General features: G+C 42.8%; 1 protein-coding gene across 1 annotated transcript in view; it reads left to right on the forward strand.

Moving 5' to 3' along the window:
• The window catches only part of LOC106849026 (deubiquitinase DESI2-like), a 53,172-nt gene extending 37,947 nt beyond the window's left edge, over positions 1 to 15,225 (forward strand). Inside the window, exon 5 of the mRNA XM_014869381.2 lies at positions 14,331 to 15,225. Coding sequence (XP_014724867.1) covers positions 14,331 to 14,573 — 243 coding nt within the window. The 3' untranslated portion in view covers positions 14,574 to 15,225. The remainder of the gene's footprint in view (positions 1 to 14,330) is intronic.
• The last annotated feature ends 4,096 nt before the right edge of the window (positions 15,226 to 19,321 follow it).

Below are 19,321 nucleotides of genomic sequence, written 5' to 3' on the forward strand. Positions count from 1 at the left end.
TTTCCTAACACAAGTCAAGAGATCTTATAGGAAAAACTAGTAGAGTATGTTAAATTTTGTTTTCAATATGCTTTTAGTAGGAATCTTTATAGGAGGGAGTTTAGGGTTAAGTTTTCCTGCAAGAGCTTTCTTGGTGGATTCAGAGTGCTCATTCATTGCCCCATAACCTGTCTAGATTGTAAAGCAAAAGCCTGAATGGCTGATTCTGACACTTCTGCTCCCAGGAGAAGAATTTTCTTGAGATTTATGTCAGTTTAAATAAGTTCTTCATAGGCAAGGATTTCTTGTTGCCGTTGCTCTTCACATATGCCTGTGTTTATCAACCCTCTCCAATACATTACAAATGCAAACCCGGAGGAGCTGAACAGCAGGTCCAGGAGCAGATTGTCCTGGATGGTCTCTAGCATGGGGATACAGAAAATGGGAGCCGAAATTCTGATAAAAATAGCTGGTGGTATGACACTAAGCAAAAGACCCAGCCTTTCAATAAGCCTCAGTCAGCAACATGAGGAATATGTGTGGCTGCCTTACAATAGGTAGTCCCATCCATTCTGGTAAGTAGAGTCATTGTGGCTATTTGGAGCTGGGTGAGAAGTAGCATAGCTTATCTTGAGATACTTGTGATGTTTTGGAGCAAGCCTTCTTTAAATCTATTGAGACAGAACTGAAAGTTTCTATTCTCAACATCTGAAAGCTTTCTTTACTTCCCAGCCTAAGTGATTTTTTTTTTCTCTTCTTCCTGTACTTCCCATTAAAACTAAACAAACCAAAAATCACCCCATTGGGAAGGTCCAGTCCCTTCCATGTAGAGCTACAAAATGCATCCTCACAATGCACAGAACTTGCTGGCTACATGATGACTGGCTCACAAGTCTATGTAGATATGTGTCACCATATAGGCCAGAAAGCAGAAATTATATTTGCACTCAAAAATCAATTCTGAGATGTGTCTCCTTAGTATTTCTATTGCTCTTTTCTTCAGACTTGTCATCTGCGAAGGAGTAATAATAACAACAACAAAAATATTTAGCACCTATTATAGAATACTCATGTTATGTGACAGTTAAAGACAGTAAACTGGAAAAAAATTATTCAAAGAATTAAAAGAAAAGATGTAGAAATTTTTCTCAATACAATGAAGCACTGGAACTGGGGTTTCATTCCAGCCACAAAAAAACAAAGCCAAGGATTTTGTGTGCAAGTTCTTGATCTCTCAAGATCAAGCTGTAGTCCATCTGAAAGGTGATGCTATAGGTACCACAATGACCTTTCACTCCAGAGAGGGCTTGGGGTGGAGGATGCTTTTTAGCATGAAAGAGGGAATGCCCAGCTCTCTCCCAACAGGCCTTTAGGCTTTTCTGCTTACAGGCATAAGCCATTGTGAACAGTTAAGGAGATTTAAGTTAAGGGTTTTTCTGAGCCTGGGTAATGCCAGGCAGGTCACATCTCTATGCTGTGCCAAAGGATCTCCCTCCTTGCATACTGAGTTATTTGCTTCCTTCAAAAAGGGCTCTGAAATCTTTTGATGACAGCTCTCTCATCTGCTAGCGTTAGCTACTTGCTTTTTGGCTTGTATTGTTCTGTTTCAGCATGCAAAACCAGGGACAGAGCTTCAGAGCTGAGTGGTCATGTCTGAGTTAATGTGTGGTTACCACAGACCTGTCTGGCAGGCCCTGAGGTTTGGTTGCAGGCTCCGTGCTAGGGAGCTGTGTCAGGCACCTTAATTTTCTCAGCTGGCTGTGGGCTTGCTCATTAGTCACATATCCAATTGCCAGGACTTGTAGGACAGGTTCCTCATTCTCAAAAGGACTGCTGAAACCAGACTTTATTTTCAGACTTTTTTGTTTTCTTTTCCTTTATCTGTGTTTTCTTAACAAATAGAATATCCATTCAGAAATCTTCCATCTACTTCTGTTTAGAAACATTTTTTCTGTCAAATACACATTTAATATGATGATGCCTTGGGTCTCACCATGATAACTGGTAAAAGTCTTCAAGAGTTAAATGCAGGGTGACTGCTGATGGTTGAGGCATGTCTGAGCCTATGACTGCCACTGTGCCATTTGGCCATGCACCTTGGAAAATCCTTGGACTATAGGAGTCCAGCACAGGCAGCTAAACTGTACTTAACCACTGGACATGCCTTTGATCTACTATCTACCTCTGAAAAAAACTTACTTTGCAGTACAATTGCAGCCTCATTGTGTGCTGCTGTGGAACTGAGCCTGTCCCTGAATCCATGCATCTCTTCTGAACTTCCTGCCCACATCATTTGTAAGATGCAGGGGGCTTTCTTTGTTATTCTCTCATTGCCACTTAGTTCTGAAGTTTCCTTACTCCTTACTGCAGACTGTCAAGCATATTTAACTTGCCCAAGACTTAGTTCTCTCCCTGCTTTGCCAGTTCCCTATGGACTTTTAACGAGCAGCTACTGGAACAAAGAGGATCAGGAGTCTCTTCCTGTGGAGTCTTCTTCACCAGGAACTTTGGGTTATTCAAGAAGTGAAGAACTATGAGAAAACATAAGTGTCTGCACAGAATTTTGATTAGTATTGAAGGAAGTTCTGATGTAAAGCAGGGTAGAAGTTCCTGATGGATAATTATAGGAAAGAAATTTGATGCATTCCCTGTGCATTGGCCCAGCTCCAATTTAAGGTCACTCTATACACACCACTTTATACCCCCTTGCAGCCTCCCTTTACCCTCACCATCTATGTCAGTGTGGAAATGTGAGAGGACCTTGATTCAAGCAGTGAAAATCTAGTCAAGGTTGCCTCAGCCACTTGATTCCTGCAACATGGTGTCATGATACCAGTATTTATAAATCTCTTAAGCAAATTGTTTTTGGGTTAAAACGAAGAGGTCCATTAACTGGGATTAGCAACTTGCCTACAAGAGGCTTACTCCTTTCATGTTGCTTATGCTGACAGTCCCCAAAATCAAGTACTACCATACTCTCTGAAGAAACTGTCCAAAAGGATGGGCAATCCCTCTCGAGGACTTATGCTTACAATTTATACAAAGAAAAACCAGTGAAGTCATCATCATCATCAGATCCCAAACTTCCCGTCCTGTTCTGAGTTTATGTACCATTCTGTGCTCTAGTACTCCAGTGGGGTTTCATTCTGATGAAGTTATGCATGTGTGGGGAATTCAGTTTAGGACTATGTCAAGATTGGAAAAAGCCCTTCTGTTTGATCATCTGTTTTAGGTTACTTTGTTCCTAACAATCTCCTGCAATCCTCCCCAATGTATACTTACAGCAGTATGTTCAAAGGGCTCTTCAAGTAATTGCAAAGTATTTCTGTTCTTTATGAGTTGTCCTGGCTGATGAAAAAGGCTATTTAAACTCTGACAGATGGTAAAAAAATACTGGCTTTTAAACATTAGAAAAACATTTTAAAACAAAACAGCTAAAATAATTAGTTTTTTCTATAATGTGAACTGTTGAATTTCTTGACTCTTTTAGAACACGGAGATGTGAGATAGAAAGGGCAGAAGTGACAAATTGCTCTATTGAAGACATAAAGGCAGGGAAAAGCCAAACTTAAAGAAATTCCTGCACTGTAAGTTCACTTGTGAGGACCTGAAGGTCTTAGTCCTTGCCACTGCTTTGCAGAAACACTGGTCACTGCAGCAGTGGGCCACAAGAAACTATGATGTGAGGTGCCAAGAAAGGCTTGTACTTATACATTTTGTCACCAAGTCTGTTCTTTGGGTATAAGTAAGGGTAGGAGCATGCAGACACAGGGAATTATGAAATTGCTGTCAGAAGGCTCTTTTCAGTGCAAGAGCATGGCTCATAATTTCCCTGCAAGCCTACAATAGAATGTGGATTGTGGAAGGAAGATCCTGGGAGAAGCAAAAGTATACTTGGCACAGCTTGTACTTCCAAACACAGCTAAAGGTGGAAGGCTGGCTGACAGGGTTTGAGTTTGGGCATATATGAATATGAGTCCTTTGGATAGGTGGGCACATGCTGAGTGTACAGTGCCTGGGGACAGCTTCTGCACAGGAGATAGCAGCAACTAGAGGGTCAGAGCAAGGATGAAGGTTTACTGCTTTGAGGTTCTTCTCCAGTCTGGTGATATTCCTCAGTGTTGAGTGTAAAGATCACACATATCACTTGATCTTAAAGACTCTGAAAAAGATTCTGCTTCTTAGCACATCCACAAACAGAAGACAACTCATTTGACTTCTCACCAGCGATTTTCTATGCTTCTGAAGCTTTCTAAATAAGCTGTGGAGCTGTGTTCTTACCAGAGTGACGACAGTTGCTACAACACATCTCAGAAAAGGACAAACCACCACGGGAAGGGAGAAAAACACCTCTGAATCAGCACCATAACTGGAAGATAAGTGAAGTGACTCAAGGAAAACACTCTTCCTTTCATTAATGTGATTACTGCCAAGCAACTATCCCTATTTAAGGAAACTCTGCAGCAACTTGCTACAGGACATATAGCACATCATTATCAAAGAAGAGTGGCTTCTGAGCATCAGAGAAGGCAGCTCCTTTTAGTCCCCAAAAGCCTTGCTAGTGGTAGGAAAGCAATGAAGTCAGTGGGTCTTATGGGGCCTTTTGATAACATATGAAGTTGATGCTCATTATAATTAGGAAATTAATTGAGAGGCAGTGGTTTGATTTGCCTTAGAAATCGTTGATGCTGGAGCTTTACCTGAGGATGGCAGTAGCAAAAGATTTTATGCTTGGATCACATCTTTCCTTCATCTTCTTGAAGGAGGAATGATCTCTTTTTGATTTGTATGAGTCATTCATCTTAAGTACTGGAAAAGATCAAAACCCTCTGTCTACCGTGAGAAACATCTGAATGGTCTGGTATGAATCCCCTCCAAGTTTATGAAAGCAGAATCTCACTACATCACTGAGGGGTGATGGAGTACAGTCAAAAATCCCTATTTGCTTCTCAAATTATCTTATCTTTTTCTTATACCCAGAGAAACCTATTAAAAAATATCAGACCAAATTGTGAAGTTAGTGCCCACATTTGATCATTCTTCAGAAGGTCATTCAAGGTCATTTGGATTTCAGGAATTAAAAACTGTTTAGGAAAACGATTGGTATCTCATTATCCAGCTTCCTTTTGTACCTACTGAACCTTTTCACCCCTTTACTGATTTAAATAGTAAATGTTTCCTTATTTTTCAGCATTTCTTGATCCAAATGATTGGATCTAAAGGACAGGCTCAAAGATGCCATCTGAATACATGGTTAAAATTTGAACTAATTATACAAGTTGAACTAAAATTTTTGGAGTAAACCAGGTATTCAAAAGCAGAGCCTTTTAGAAGGATCTGAGAGTTTTAATACAACTACTGCTAGGATGTATTGTGGGTTCAAACAGGACTTCTAGCTGATGAGGCATACTCGTTCACAAGTCACTGAAAGAGAGAAGATTGCTGAGGTGCAGGAGAACAAGATGGACTAAGGATTTATTTGCCTTTTGTCCTCTATTTCAGGAAAAGTTATCCTGAATATCAGCCACAAGATGTTCTGAAGCAGGGAACCCCTCAGCCTCTCCTCTGGGAACTGTTCTACCTTTATTATTTAAATAAACAGGGAGATAACACATTTCAGCAGGAGAAGAGAGAGGCCTAAATTGGAGTTTTTGTCCGTGTTGTTGTAGAAGCTCATTTTGAAGTTGTAAAATCTTCAGAAGTTTCTAGAAAGAGAAAATTATTTTGGAGAACTGGTGATCTTGTCCTTGGGCTGAAGTGGCCTCAGAAAACACATCTGGAGGTTATCAAAGTGAGCTGGGCCTATTCTTTGTTGACAAAGGAGGGAAAGAGATTCTTCTAAGCATTTGAGATGGCTGAGATCAGCCTTGGAAAATTCTTTAGCATCCTAGATAAGGCTGGATCCTAGAAGGCAGGGATTATGAACCCTGTCCCAGTCAAATAGTTTGCAGCTAGAGTCCTAGAGCTGCAGCACTTCAATGCTCAGCCTGGCAGGTAAATAGCTTCCTGTTTCCTGAAGTCACCAGAACACGCTCAAATCAGCCTAAAAGGATGGTCTCCAACAGGAAATACCCTGAATATTAACAGATGGGGTCTGCACAGTGGATCCTGATGGTTACTGAGGACTGCAGCAAGCATCTAGCATAGCCATGATGGATGTTGACACCATAGGGATATTATTATACCTGCATGCCAGATGGAAATGCTTGGTAAAGCCACACACCTGAAATCTCCTTGAAGGGCAGCGGATGATCTTGGTGCAATCAAGTTTGCTTGCAGTTTGCTTGCACTGGGTCTAGGTTGGGTGCTAGGGTTTCTTTACCCCTTCCTTTGTATTATTGGTATTATTGAGATCTGTCCTATTGATAATAGAAGAGGGAGACATTGTCATTGCATATCAGTGTGATAGCAGGAAATATGCATATTTTGTGACTGCAGTGCAGCAGAAGATATCTCTGTGATTGACTGTACAGCTATGCCTGGTGCATCCTTCCCTGATGGTGTGGCTGTCCCAGTTGTCCTTTGTCAATATGGCTGGAGTTTTGGTAGAACAGAGGGATTGTATTTTACTTGTGGGGAGTGTGGAGCCGAGCTGAAGTGACAGGGGATGGTAGTCAGTACATATTATTTTCTCTCTCAATATTCACCCATCCTTTTTCAGCCACAGCAAAACTGACAGCACATAACAAACCTACATCAGAATCCTGCTTTCTTCAGAAAAGCCTGACTTACAGCAAATTCCCTGAAATAAGGCAGGTTTGCTGAATCAAGGATCAAACGATGGCAGTTTTTTAATCATCAGTGAATAATTCAAGACTAAAGCTTTTCAGGTCCATCCCCAGGCACTATCCCATGTGGCTTCTTATCATCAAGTTATTAAAATCTAGGAAGCTCTCCTTAGCCTGAAAGCTATCACAGAGAAAGGATTAAACACCAGAGGAAGGAGGTTCAGGTGGCATTTGTGTCACAGTCAAAAGCAGCAAAAGCTTTTATAAACCAATCTTTAGCAAATCCTAAATAATGCTGATGTCTTCCTTAGTCAACAATTGCTTTTCAGCTGCCCCTCTTGCAGAGGAGGTAGGTGTTTTGTTGAGTGAGAACCTATGTTCAATTCTGTTAATGGTAAGGGAGACAATGCTCTCAACAGACATAAAAGACAGAAGAAAATGAAGAAACAAACAAATAAACAGCCACAGGACATGAAAGAACATTAGGAAAACTTTATTTCCTGGTGCCTGAGCCAGTCCTCAGCAAAGCTGATGGAAAGACTTGCTTCACTGCAGCAGCCTTTGAATGTTGTTAGCTCTATGGAGAACAGGCTGTGTTTGTTTTCTCTTTTTTAGCCGCCACATATGTTTAAAAGAAGCTTATTTATAAAGATGCTCTGCACCCATAAATTCTCATGGTTTCAGATGGATGTAATTTTTCATCTTGCTACTGCCTGTATGCATGCACAATTTTGACTACATACAGCTAAAAAATTGCTGTATTGCATTCCTGGTGTGGTATCTGCAGCAGTAAAGTAACATTTCTTGCTGTAGGTTGTGTATAAGTTGAAATTTATGAAGTCTTTGGGAATTCCTTAGAATGAAGGCTTCTATAGAAATATTATTTTTCCCCCGCTGTTAAACTCTCTAGCCTTGCTAGCCTGAATAGCCCAACAAAAATTATTACTGGGATAACTTTTTATATGCACTTTTCAGCTCTCAGACCATCTTCTTTCCCCATTTATCTATTTGTGCAGGAGAATAATATGAGTTGAGTGGTAATTTGAACACAGATATCAACCACCATAAATGGCAAGATTTTAGTACATAATTTCAATTTTTTGAAAAAGGCCCGATTTTGTCACAATATATACCTCTGCAGCTATTTGAGGTTTTCCCTATAATGTTATCTATATAGGAGAAAAAAATTAAAAAGATTAAAAGAGAAGATAGTTTAAGGGGAAATTTAACAAAAGAAAAATATCTTGAGCTCTGTGGGGCTGGTGTAAATGTGGTGGGTTTATCTACCTATTTTATCTGCTTGTCACATCTGTCTTACCAAACTGAAACCCCTGCTTCCTTATCTGTTATAAACGAGCATAATTCCTTGGAGCTAAGTTAGTTCACGCTGTCTGAGGAGTTCATTCCTAGCCACACTCTCATAGAGCTTTTGAGTCTGTGTGTGTGCAAATGCCTGAGAACAGTGCCTCCTTTCCATGAATGAAGATGGCAAAAAATACCCCTGTCCTTTTCACCACTGCCCAATGATAAATGAAGAGTGTCAAGAGTGTAATGAACTGTTTGAATATGTTGAAAGGCTTTTGAGACTGGAACCTTTTCCTTAGGAGTCCTGCCAACATTGTCATACAGATCTTTCTCCATTTCTCTCAGTTCCTGTATTCTCCCTTCTCATTGTATCTCCATCTGCAGAAATCTGCTTCTCACTAATGTTAGGAAACAAAGCTTGAGACTGAAACACAAGATTTTTCTGGTTTGCTATGCAGGAAAAATAGACACTGTTAATGTCTGTCCCTCCTTGCATATGGGTTGGCCTGGCTATGCTCAGCATATCCACAACACTTGAAAGGACGACCTTGTTAAGCAACAGCTGTTCTCAGCCACTGGTCTTGAAATAGCATCTGCTAGGAGAAGGCAATTCCTCTTCATCCCATTATGATAATAGGAATGAATTGCAGTTGTTCATTCATTTTGTGGGAGATTCTTTATTTTAAATGCCATTAACAAGCCCAGACTCAATTATACTCAGTTTTCCCCAAATAGTCATCTGTTATAGGCCACTTGCTACCTACCCTATCACCCTGCAGCGGTTGGCTGTACTTACAAGTGCTCATTACAAAGACCTTCATGCTCAAGAGGGCACTGCCATGCTCCAGTGTTGGTACGTGACTAATCAGTGATGCCACTCAGAATTCAACTCTGAATGTGGTTCAACAAGGTTCACAATTGCAGCCACTATGTCTCTCCAATGGTGGCCTGGCCAGTGAAGCTGAAACAGTGCTACGAGTGCTGAGCCAGCTGTCTCATTTGACCCAGAGCTACCTACCCCATCATCTGTGCAGACTGCTGCAGAAAGGCAACTCTGCCCTTCTATCATGTTTATCTCCACAGAGGTGACTGACATCCTTCCACCTAGCTTCACAAGGGGAGCAAGACCATGGGTATTAGTCTCTCCTTTCAATGCTTTCCTTTTTTCCTCACTCCTGCCTAGTCTCAGATAGATGGTTCAGATGCTACATCTACTTTACAAGACCCATGGTCCTGGAGAAGACCTGGAGTTGCAGTGCCCTGCCTGTTGCAGAACAAAAAAAGAATTGCATAGGAGAATGGGGGCATTTCAAGCAGCTGCTTAAAATAATTTAAAATTCCTTTGACTTGCCTGCTACTCCCAGAACACAGCTTCATTACTGAGCTCATTTATCCTCATCTACAGTTTCTCAGCTATACCCTTTCCTCTGTAAGTCACAGGCTATTCCTGCCTCTGCTGAATGTGTGCTGCAGACAGCTTCACAGCCCAGGGGCACTTCATCTATCCTGCTGATTCCCACAGGCCACTTAAATTCCCCAGAGTAGAAACTAATTTTTACACAGTAAGTATACTATAAATCTGTTTCAAGCAATTGATCCTAGCATGCCAACTCCACCAAGGTGAGACTTTACCTTCAGGTGTGTTGTGTGAAGGTGGTCATGTCCATTCTCCCTCAGAAATGTTATTTTCAGTGTACACACTATGTGCAGCAGCTGATTAGGGTGCAGAGCTATAGGTATGTTCCTTGTTGATGCACTCAAACTCCCTTAGCTCTGCCAGCACTGGGCAGTTATGATGCCAGGTTAGTTTTTGTGAGGTGGCAAAAAAGATCTCCCTGTGCATTGGGTTACTGGTTTATTCTGGCTGTGTCAAAGTACTAAATAGATTGAATTGCTATTTTCTCTTTCTGCATATGTATTTTGGCTGCTCTAGTGTAGCCTGCAGGCCTCCCTGGATAGATGTGCTGGTTTGTATCTAATGGCCTTATTCTGAAATTCTGATGAGGATAATCTATGCTGTATTGTGTAGGCCTTGTAGGAGCCATTTTATGCAAATACTGTAATGATTTCCCTGGAGTTCTAAAGCCTGTGTTCTTAAATTGCTCTGAGGTGTGCGTTAGACTCCTCAGGTGCCAATAAAACCCCTCTGCATTCTCTAAGAGACACCGAGGGGAATTCTGTACAGTAGCTCAAATGGAAACATGTCCCATGTGGACACCACCTCATCTTTAGCAAGGCTGCTAAGTGGAAGAAGCCCTGGTGGTTCAGCAGATATTCAGTATTAAACTCTCCAAGCCTCTGTTTGAAGACAAGAATTGAAGTAATTAGCTTGTATTGTTTGAAGAATGTTATGTTGCCTCTATTCATCTTGATTTTCATGGATTAAAGCACTGCATGGTGCCACTGAGAGGGCTCACAAAAAATTTCCTCAGTGCCTTGAGTTATACTTCTATGCATGGCTTGAATTGCCCCAGTTGCATCATCCAGTACAGCACAGAAACAATTGCATTTGAGAGCTTTCTCTTAGGATCTACAATTGATCAGCTCTTCTCTGTATTTTGAAAGGGGCTCAGCCTGTTAGACTATGTCAGATAATGTCTAGCATATGCCCATAGAAGCAAATCCCCCTCAAAATGCAGCACCTTGATAACATTGTCTTCTAGAAGGCAGGAGACAGCTTCTTCCACTGCTGGATGGCATTTCAGCCCATGCTCCTCAGCTGCTAGGCTGTTCCCCTGCCCACTGCAAAGCTTCACAGGGAAGTGTTCAAATCTTGCCCCTCACAGACAGGTAGCTCCTAGGACATTTAGGGGAGGGGAGAAGGTGCATGGCAGTTTGTACATTTTAACTGGTGACTGTTTAGTGCAAAATGATACAGCTTAGGATGCTTGGAGGATATTTTCATATCCTTAATTAGTTGTTTCTTGATGAGTTGAAATCCTGGTGTGGATTTGACAGTTGCCTAGAAAAAGCACCCAAACTGTCAGGTTCCATTTCTCCTGCCCATTTGGCCTCAGCCATGGATGACTGAGTGGCTGTTTTCAATTGACTCTGCAGGTGCTGGCTGGGTCACTCACAGTTCTTACACAGAGTCCCCAGAAGAAGCTGCAGCTATGGGTTGAAAGCTGTGGTTTTCTGTCAGCAGGTGCTGCTCAGTGGAAGCTGCAAGTACATATGCAGCCTTTGCCCAAGTGCCTGAAGTGAGAACTGGTCTCAGGCAATCAGAAGTTGTGCTTGCTGCAATTTCCGACCTCTAACAGGTTATTATTTATTGACATCTCCTGCCAGAGTTAGCACATGACCTAGCACAGAGAAGTTCATCCCCTTCAACAGAGAAAACCCCACTTATTTGACTAGGAAGAAAAAAAGCCATGTGAAATCTTGAACTCTAAAAACATCTGAAAAAGGGTTCTGCTGATTGAAACAATGGGTGGTAACAGCATCCAGTGAATTTATCGTTCCAGTGAGTGGTTTCCTGTGGAGAATTTCTCAGAAGAGCTGCAGTAGGTAGATTTTTCTGTGACTTCATATGCAGTTGGAAAACACCCACTTCATCTTGCTTCTGCTGTTTTATTTAAACTCAATTGGCTTAATCCCATGGCAGCCAGGTTCATTTGATGTTTCTCCATTAGCTAAGCACTGCCAGATGCTCCAGCACAATATGCTTTATGGCAAGGAATGAAAAACACAGAAGCAGATTGTTGTGTTGGTAGCATTCCCTGCCATTGCTCTTTTGCTCCTATTGAACATTGTGTTCTGTTGTGGAATAGTAATGAGGCACTGACAAGAGGTGACATGACAAGCAAGACTGAGGTAAGGGAAACCACATTGACTTCATCATTATCCTTGAGCTCCACAAACTGCCCTTTGTTGCTTGGTGGCCTGATGCTCACACATCTTCATTCTTTTTCTGGCTCTTCCTTGCCTTATTGATTCATTCTGGGTGAAGAAGCTGCTATAAAAAAAATAAAGGCAAACATCTCAGGACTACTTCCACATTGGGAAGTGCTATTTCAGTTGCTAGGGGATCTGCTTAAAAAATAAACCCAACTCTTAAAACCATAATTTCCATTTCAGGCAATCTTGCCTTATGCTGTACTGTTGTTTCAGCTAATTTTCCAAAGAATCATACCCTGGTTTAGTTGTTCTATCTATTAATATCTGTGAGGAAGTCTTTATTAAAAGTTTAAACTGCTTGAGAACTAAACTCGCATGCATGCATCACAAGGAGCCTAAACTGAGTAATTTTCTATGGCAATATGCCTAAGCTCTTGAAAAGGAAGAACGAGAAATGCTGCAAAATCTGAGGGGAATTGTAATGCTATTTGTGACTTTGGCTCAGGTCAAAGTAGTGTAGTGGAGGTGAAAATGTTTGAGTAGAACATATCAAATACAGACTTAAACTACAACAGTATTCTTGTGAAAAAGTGTCTGAAAATCAAATGGATGAGCAAATTTTCTATAAATGAGTCTCAAGCATATGTGGAGAGGTTATCCACTTATGGGCTCAGGCAATAGGTCTAACAATGGAAATTGGGGAATTTGAATGGAGATAAAAAATTGTTAATAAAGTAATTGTCCCAGATTAAAAATTTCAAAAATACAGATCATATAGCTGTGTCTAAGGTTAAGTGGAATGCAGCATTGGTAAGAACTGAAATAGAAGTCCTTGGAGTGTATTAGGTAAAGAACAGTCTAGGCTTGCAAGTAATTTTAGCAGCTAAATGGCTCTGCTCATTCTCTGATATCTAATGATAATGTCTCCAATTTCACACACTGATTTTTAAACAATGCGTGTCAAAATGAAGTGAGTTCTGTAGTCAAATTAGCACAGTCACAGGTTTGCTGCCTTCTCCACACCTCATTGGAAACACCACACTGTTGGAGCAAGCTAATTCCTTTATGCTCAAGGTGACTTGGAGTGGGGCTTGGAGCATCCTGCCCAGGCCATATGCAGGAAGAACCAGCTGCTTGTCAGCAGTAACAGCTGTAATAGAGCACAGCCCATCCTCTAGAAAATGTTCCATTCTCCCTGAAAACTTCTTGAAACCTCTAAGCCCTACATTACCTTGCCAATAAGAGACTTTTCACCAGATCATCATCTTAGTGGACTCCAGACAAACAGCCTTTGAGTTTTTGCACTGTTTAGTATTAAATCAAGTGTGGTTTTAGTCAGAAAGAGGGTGAGAGGAAGAGCAGAGGAATTTAGTATTGGTGAAAGGTGCAGTATGGACAACCCTGGAACCACTAATTCATGTAAGTTGTGGGACAAGGTCTGTGGGGTGGACTTTCCTCTCTGTCTCTCTTGCTCCATGGGAAACAACACAAGGAGGGAAGGAGAATTAGGTAATATGACTCCTGAAACTGCTAGGGACCTTAGGGTCTAGGATGCCAATGTAGGGTCCTATACCCAGGCAGTAAATTTACTAATGAGGGGCTCTCGAGGCATGCCTGCCCCCACTGTCTCTTCTGTGCCTGGTAAGGGAATATAGTAAAGTAAAAAGGGAAACATACTTTATGTGGTCTAAGCCAGATACAGCTATTAAAATCTGGCACCTCTATGTCTGCGTGGTTGAATGCTACAGAAGAGAGGATCTGCAGTATGAAACAAGTTGTTTCATCGTGCTGAATTTGATATGACCTCGGAAAACAGTATCTGTGCTAGCAGAGTGAAATCCAAATCAGTGCCAGGACCATCTATGATGGAACACAGATACTTACAACCTAGGCTGGGTTTTTTTTTTTTTTGCTTTTCCCCTCATATTAGGAAATACCATGTGAGGAGAAATTAGAGGGTGGTATGGTAGGATGGGAAAAGGACCCTCAGATACTGTAATTTGACTGAACTTACTGTGTCAGCCCAAGGAAAGAAAGGGAGCAACAAGAACAGCTTCTCAGGCATCTCCATCTACCTAGTCATACTCAGCTTCTGGGCTCCTCAAGGTCTGGCCAGCAACAGCTTAAATATTTTTCCAGACTTTTTGAGCTACTTGCTAAAGTCATTGTCTGACTTGAGAAGCAGCAGCAGGCCTGTTCTTTTGCCCGTGGACTGCCCAGAGAACAGTCACCAAAGCCACTGAGGGCCATGGTCTCTGTTATGATGCTGCCAAGGCCTGTGGCTGGCGGGGGTCCCTGTGTGTGTCAGGCAGCTGTGTGGACATTGGCAATTACAGCTCTTTCTGACTGCAGGAGATGCTCCTGTCTGTCCTGAGCAGCGGGGAGTTCTCCCTGTTGAGGTGGTGGTGTGGATGGGGATGGCATTGCCTCTACACTTGTTTTGGTACTATTAACCATGCTCCTTTTTGGTTTACTCCACAGATATTATGTGGGAAAGAGATCCCCCGCTGGGTGAACCGCCTGGCCTACTTCAGCTCGTGCATCCCCTTCCTCCAGAGCTGCCTCCCCAAGGAATGGCTGACCCCAGCGGCCCTGCAGAGCCACATCAGCCTTGGCCTCCACAAGGAGGAACAAGGGGACACAACGGACGAGGAGTCCCCCTCCACCTCTGCAGCCCCCTCAGCCTCAGGCACATCGCGAACCTGTAGACACACACGGGTTTAACTGCCCCGTTTGCCCCCAGACGACATCCCTGCTCTCTTGTTCTATTTATTTCTCATGCCCTTTCGCAAACATTGGTTTGCCTCTTCAACAGACAACACGGGGAGGGAAGACCCTTTCTGCTTCAGTCCCTTTTCCCAGGACTGACACTACAGTTGCTTGGCAAAATGACTGTGAACCCCAACACACAACTGAGGATTGTGCTGACTAAACTGTATTTTCCTCCAGGGGCCTCCATGATCCTTGATCTACAGAGAACTGCTGACACTCTCAGGCAAGAGAGGATGTGTATGGGCAGAATGCACATACTGTGATGTTCCTTCTCTGGAACTGTTTTATCTTTTTATCTCTCCCTCTACCCATTTAAGCCCAGCAGTCTCTTCTCTGTTTTGGCTGGGTTTTCCCATCCCCAATGACAGATCACCTGCCCACACCCAGTGAAGGAACCAGAGCCAGAACTCAACCTTCTCATCTCTTAGACCAGCAACAAACTCCACTCAGATCCACCCCTTTTGTAATTATCAGGTTTCTAACTCATGTGAAGGACAAATGAAAGGTGCTCCTGTCTAAAACCACCTGTTTTCAGTACTCAAATTTAAGAGCTTGAATGATTGTCCTGCTCTTGAAAATAATAACAAAGAACCTAGAAAATGAATGTGTTACTGTGGCTTTTCTTTGGGGTCAAAAAGAACATGGGGCTGTGGTGATTAGAGGCAGCTACTAAGTACATGCAGACATGACTTGACCATACTGGTGCTTTTTGGCACAGACCCCTCTCAGTTTTCCTAATCCTAGGCAGTGTTCCTGGTTTCCTTTTCTCCCCAGATTCCTTGGGGAATCTCTCTCCTAGCTGACATTTGCTGGCTGTATTTGGGGAAATGGTCTTCCTGAGCACAAGGAAGAAGAGAGTGAATGTGTTTGGAAGGTCAGTATTTCCTTCAGATTTTTCTCCTACACTCACAAACATAAAACATGGCTTCAGAGCCATCCTTCCCTGGCCTATTTTTGAGCCAACTCAAGAAGGTAAAAAAGAGTGAACCCAAAGAATGTCAACCTGTTCCTTTCTCCTCCCTTTTTGGAGGTAGAGGGGGAAACTTAGGGCCACATATGGAAAGCACAGCTGACCCTTCCAATGCATGGGCCACCATGATGCCTTCCACTGTGTGCGCTATTTTGGTGAACTGAAAAATGGGCACAGCTGGCTCACTGGCCTCTCCAAGCTGGCTCCTGACAAGAATCTGGTCCTTGGATGTATTTATGCTAATTCTGACAGCTGATGAGAAAACACAGAATGAGAAAAGGACAAGTACACTAACTCCTCCACTCAATTACCTCACTAGGAATTCTACTCAGAAGGTGTAGGAAGGAATCAAAGGGAAAATCCAGGCCCCCTCTCTTCTTTGCAACTCCTCTTGGCTACACAAAGAAGGATGAAAAAGGAACAGGCAGTGTGTTGAGAGGGAGTTGCCATTTCAGAAATGGTGATCTCAACAGCAGTCAGGACATCCACCCTGCACCCGGAGAGAACTACAAGCCCTTAAGATGGTGGTAGTTTCCTTTTTTTGGTCACAAACACATGCTAAGTCCAACCAGCTGTTTCTTTAGCTCAGGTATACAGCAGTGTGTGCTTTCAAGGCTGAAGGTCTCAGCTGTGACGTACATTATGGCTGCACAGACAATGTTTAATGGTTTGTTACATGTGCATGCCCTTAGTGAAGCAGGAAGCTCTGGAGAGATCTACTGGATGAAATGTAACTCACGGGATGGCCTCACTCCGCTGCCTCCTGAAGTGATGCAATTTAGGCAACAAAACCTTTACAACAAGCCTCTTTTTCATCCTCCATACAAACTGTTCAAGTTCTGTCCTGAACTGAAGTCATGTTCCTTATTAACCTTGGCTACCCACAGCCAGTGCTGCATTGTGAGCAATTCTGTAGCTCCCGGTAACCAGTCCAATACCAGTCTTGATTAGTATGGCTTGTCCAGGGATGTTTAATAAGATTTCCATCATGATCTCCACACCACTGCCCAGAAACCATATTGCACAATGTAGTGTTTCACTCTGTATTCCCTGCAGTTGTGGTCATTGCAGCCTAAACGGCTGCATGATTGCAAGCTTTATTTGTCTGAAGTTCCCAGGGTTTCTGCCAACAGCCAGCAGCACATTATGTGCAATGAATTTTAAAGGTCCTTCTCAGGGGGAAAGTGAGAAGAGGCTTTCCCAGAGCATTCGTCTAGGCCAGGGAAACTGCACCCAGAAACATCTCATTCCCTTTGTTGTGACAAAAGGCAGCCAGCCATCCACCTCGTGTTTCTGCTCTGCACCTGATCTTCAGATGAAGCATCATGCATACATCTAGGTGATGGGCTCCAGAGACACATTTCACACAGAAAACCCTCTCACAGTACTTTACATAGTAAAAAATGCTTAACTGGCTCTATGGTAACCTGGACAAGAAAACCACATCTGGCCTACTTGGGAACATAAATATATGCTTGAAGTATTGGGAACAACATTTGGGGCAAGCTGTGAATGTCATAAAACCCCCAGATGTTTGTTTAACCACTTTTACATTAGTCTATTTGTTTATGGTAGTAGGGGTCACATCAAGGAGGCATCAAACCTCTGCTGTAAATCAAACCCAGAATATATTCCAATCTTAAAAACTGTTTCTCCCTACCCCTCTCTGTTCAAGGTGACTGATCAACCAACAATGAAAAGAACAAAGTGACACTGTGGAAACAAAATATATATTGATGATGGCTTTACCTCTGTAATTTAACAGCATTTTAGATTATTAAACATTAAGACATTTTAAAATCCTAATTTACTGTTCATCTCTGGTACAGCATGTTTGTCTTAGGCATTTTTATTATCCTTCCAATTATTACAAAATTGCTGTTATTACATAATTATATAATATTTGTATTTGGTTACACATTCACTTTCTCTTGCTGATTTCTCTGCATAACACCATGTGGGAAATTTTAAATACCAACAGCAGTTATCAATGAAAACAAAAGAACACCATATGAATCTTAACAAGAGCACCCAATAGCAGTGGAACAAACTCTTAACCCTTCTTCTTACAGCCAGGACTTTTGGTGTCCTTTTAAAAGCCAGGATGAGAGGGCACCAATTCTGCACATGGGCATCAGCAGCTGTGGGTTATGTCTCTAGCAGTGACCTAACAGCATCCAGGTGGGACAGTAAGACTGGAGGTGAGGTTAGCCTAACACTGGAATATTAGTGGTACAAAACAAACTGTTTCTAGGGAAGATATAAGTGGGGGGGAGTAAGTGATAAACTCTTTTCTCAGCATGTCTTTATCTATAGTAGCAACTTCCTTAATTTCACGACATTGTTCTTTCTGATTTCTTTTTAGTCAGTTGCCTTCCTCTTCACAAGTCTGTGAATTGAGGCCTGTTTTTCTCAAACTCTTTAGAAGGGATAGTTGGATGTGCTGGTTTCCTAGCACTGAGCCTGTGCACTGTGATGAGTTCATCCCAGGCTCAGCACAGCATGGGAATGGACACAGACAGACCTGTTCTCTTGCTCTCACTGCTTCCAGCTGAGTTTGCATCTCTGGAATCCAGATCCATTTTATCTTTATGTTACTGAGGTACTAAAGAAACAGTAATTTCCTGCTATATAATTTTTTTATTCTTCAGTTCTGTTCTTTCTCTCTAGACTTGTAGGGCTCTCAGAACAAGTTAGTGGACACTGGATTGCAATATTACCTCATCTTATTATATGTGTTTGATTTTATTCTCATTTTAGTTTGTATATATGTGTATCTGGCCAGAAAACTTTATTAAGAACCTCCACTACTTCCTTGATTATTGGAGAAGACCAAAGGAAGGGATCATCGGTGTTTCATTTTCAAATGTTTTTAAATTACTGTTTGAGACAGCAGGTGCCTTGTTCCCCTTTGTCCCTGCCCTGCATGCCCTCAGCAATGACTTGGAATGTGAAAAGGCTGTGTAGTGATTCAGAAGTAAGTAAAAGAGGACCTGACATTCTCCCAACTCCACTCTGCGATTGTCGCAGGCTACCAGAAAACAGGGCAGAACCTCTGGGTACAATAATATATAAAAACATTGCAGCCTACGCCTGGAGAATGGGTGCTGTCTGTAACAGCTGGGCACTCAACACCTGCGTGTGGCTGTAGCTGAGACGCGTTGGGGTGATGGCACAGCACATTTAATTCCTAGCAGGTAGGAAGGACTATTGGCTCTAAATATCAGAGTAAGGCTGTTCGCTAGCACTGTTGTAGCCAACTTCGTTTTGAAAAGGTTTTTTTCGTTCATTTCGACTGGGACAAGGAATAACAATGCAGAAAAACAGATGATCACGATCGGCAATCTTCTTTCCTTAGGAAAGCAGGCTACAGACTGAAAAGATGCAGCTCATAACCAGGCCTGCTCAACTGTGCTCAGCACCGAGCTGTGAAGGACAGCGAGAGGGGCGGTGTGTGCGGGGATGTCAGTGTCGGGGCCATGTGTGCAGGGAAGGGGGCCGAGCCGTGCCCCATGCTCAGCCGTGCCCCATGCCGAGCCGTGCCCCATGCCGAGCCGTGCCCCATGCCGAGCCGTATCCGATGCCCAGTGGTGCCCCATGCCCAGCGGCGCTGCCGCGGCTCCCCCGCCCCGGGCCGCAGCGGAACCAGCGTGTCGGGGCGCGGTGCCGGCGGAGGGGCCCCGGTGCCGGCCGAGCCGCGTCCCGCCGGAAGCGGCGGGGCCGGGCCGGA

The sequence above is a fragment of the Sturnus vulgaris genome, chromosome 6 (assembly GCF_052056855.1).
Source record: "Sturnus vulgaris isolate bStuVul1 chromosome 6, bStuVul1.hap1, whole genome shotgun sequence".
Taxonomy (NCBI): Eukaryota; Metazoa; Chordata; class Aves; order Passeriformes; family Sturnidae; genus Sturnus; species Sturnus vulgaris.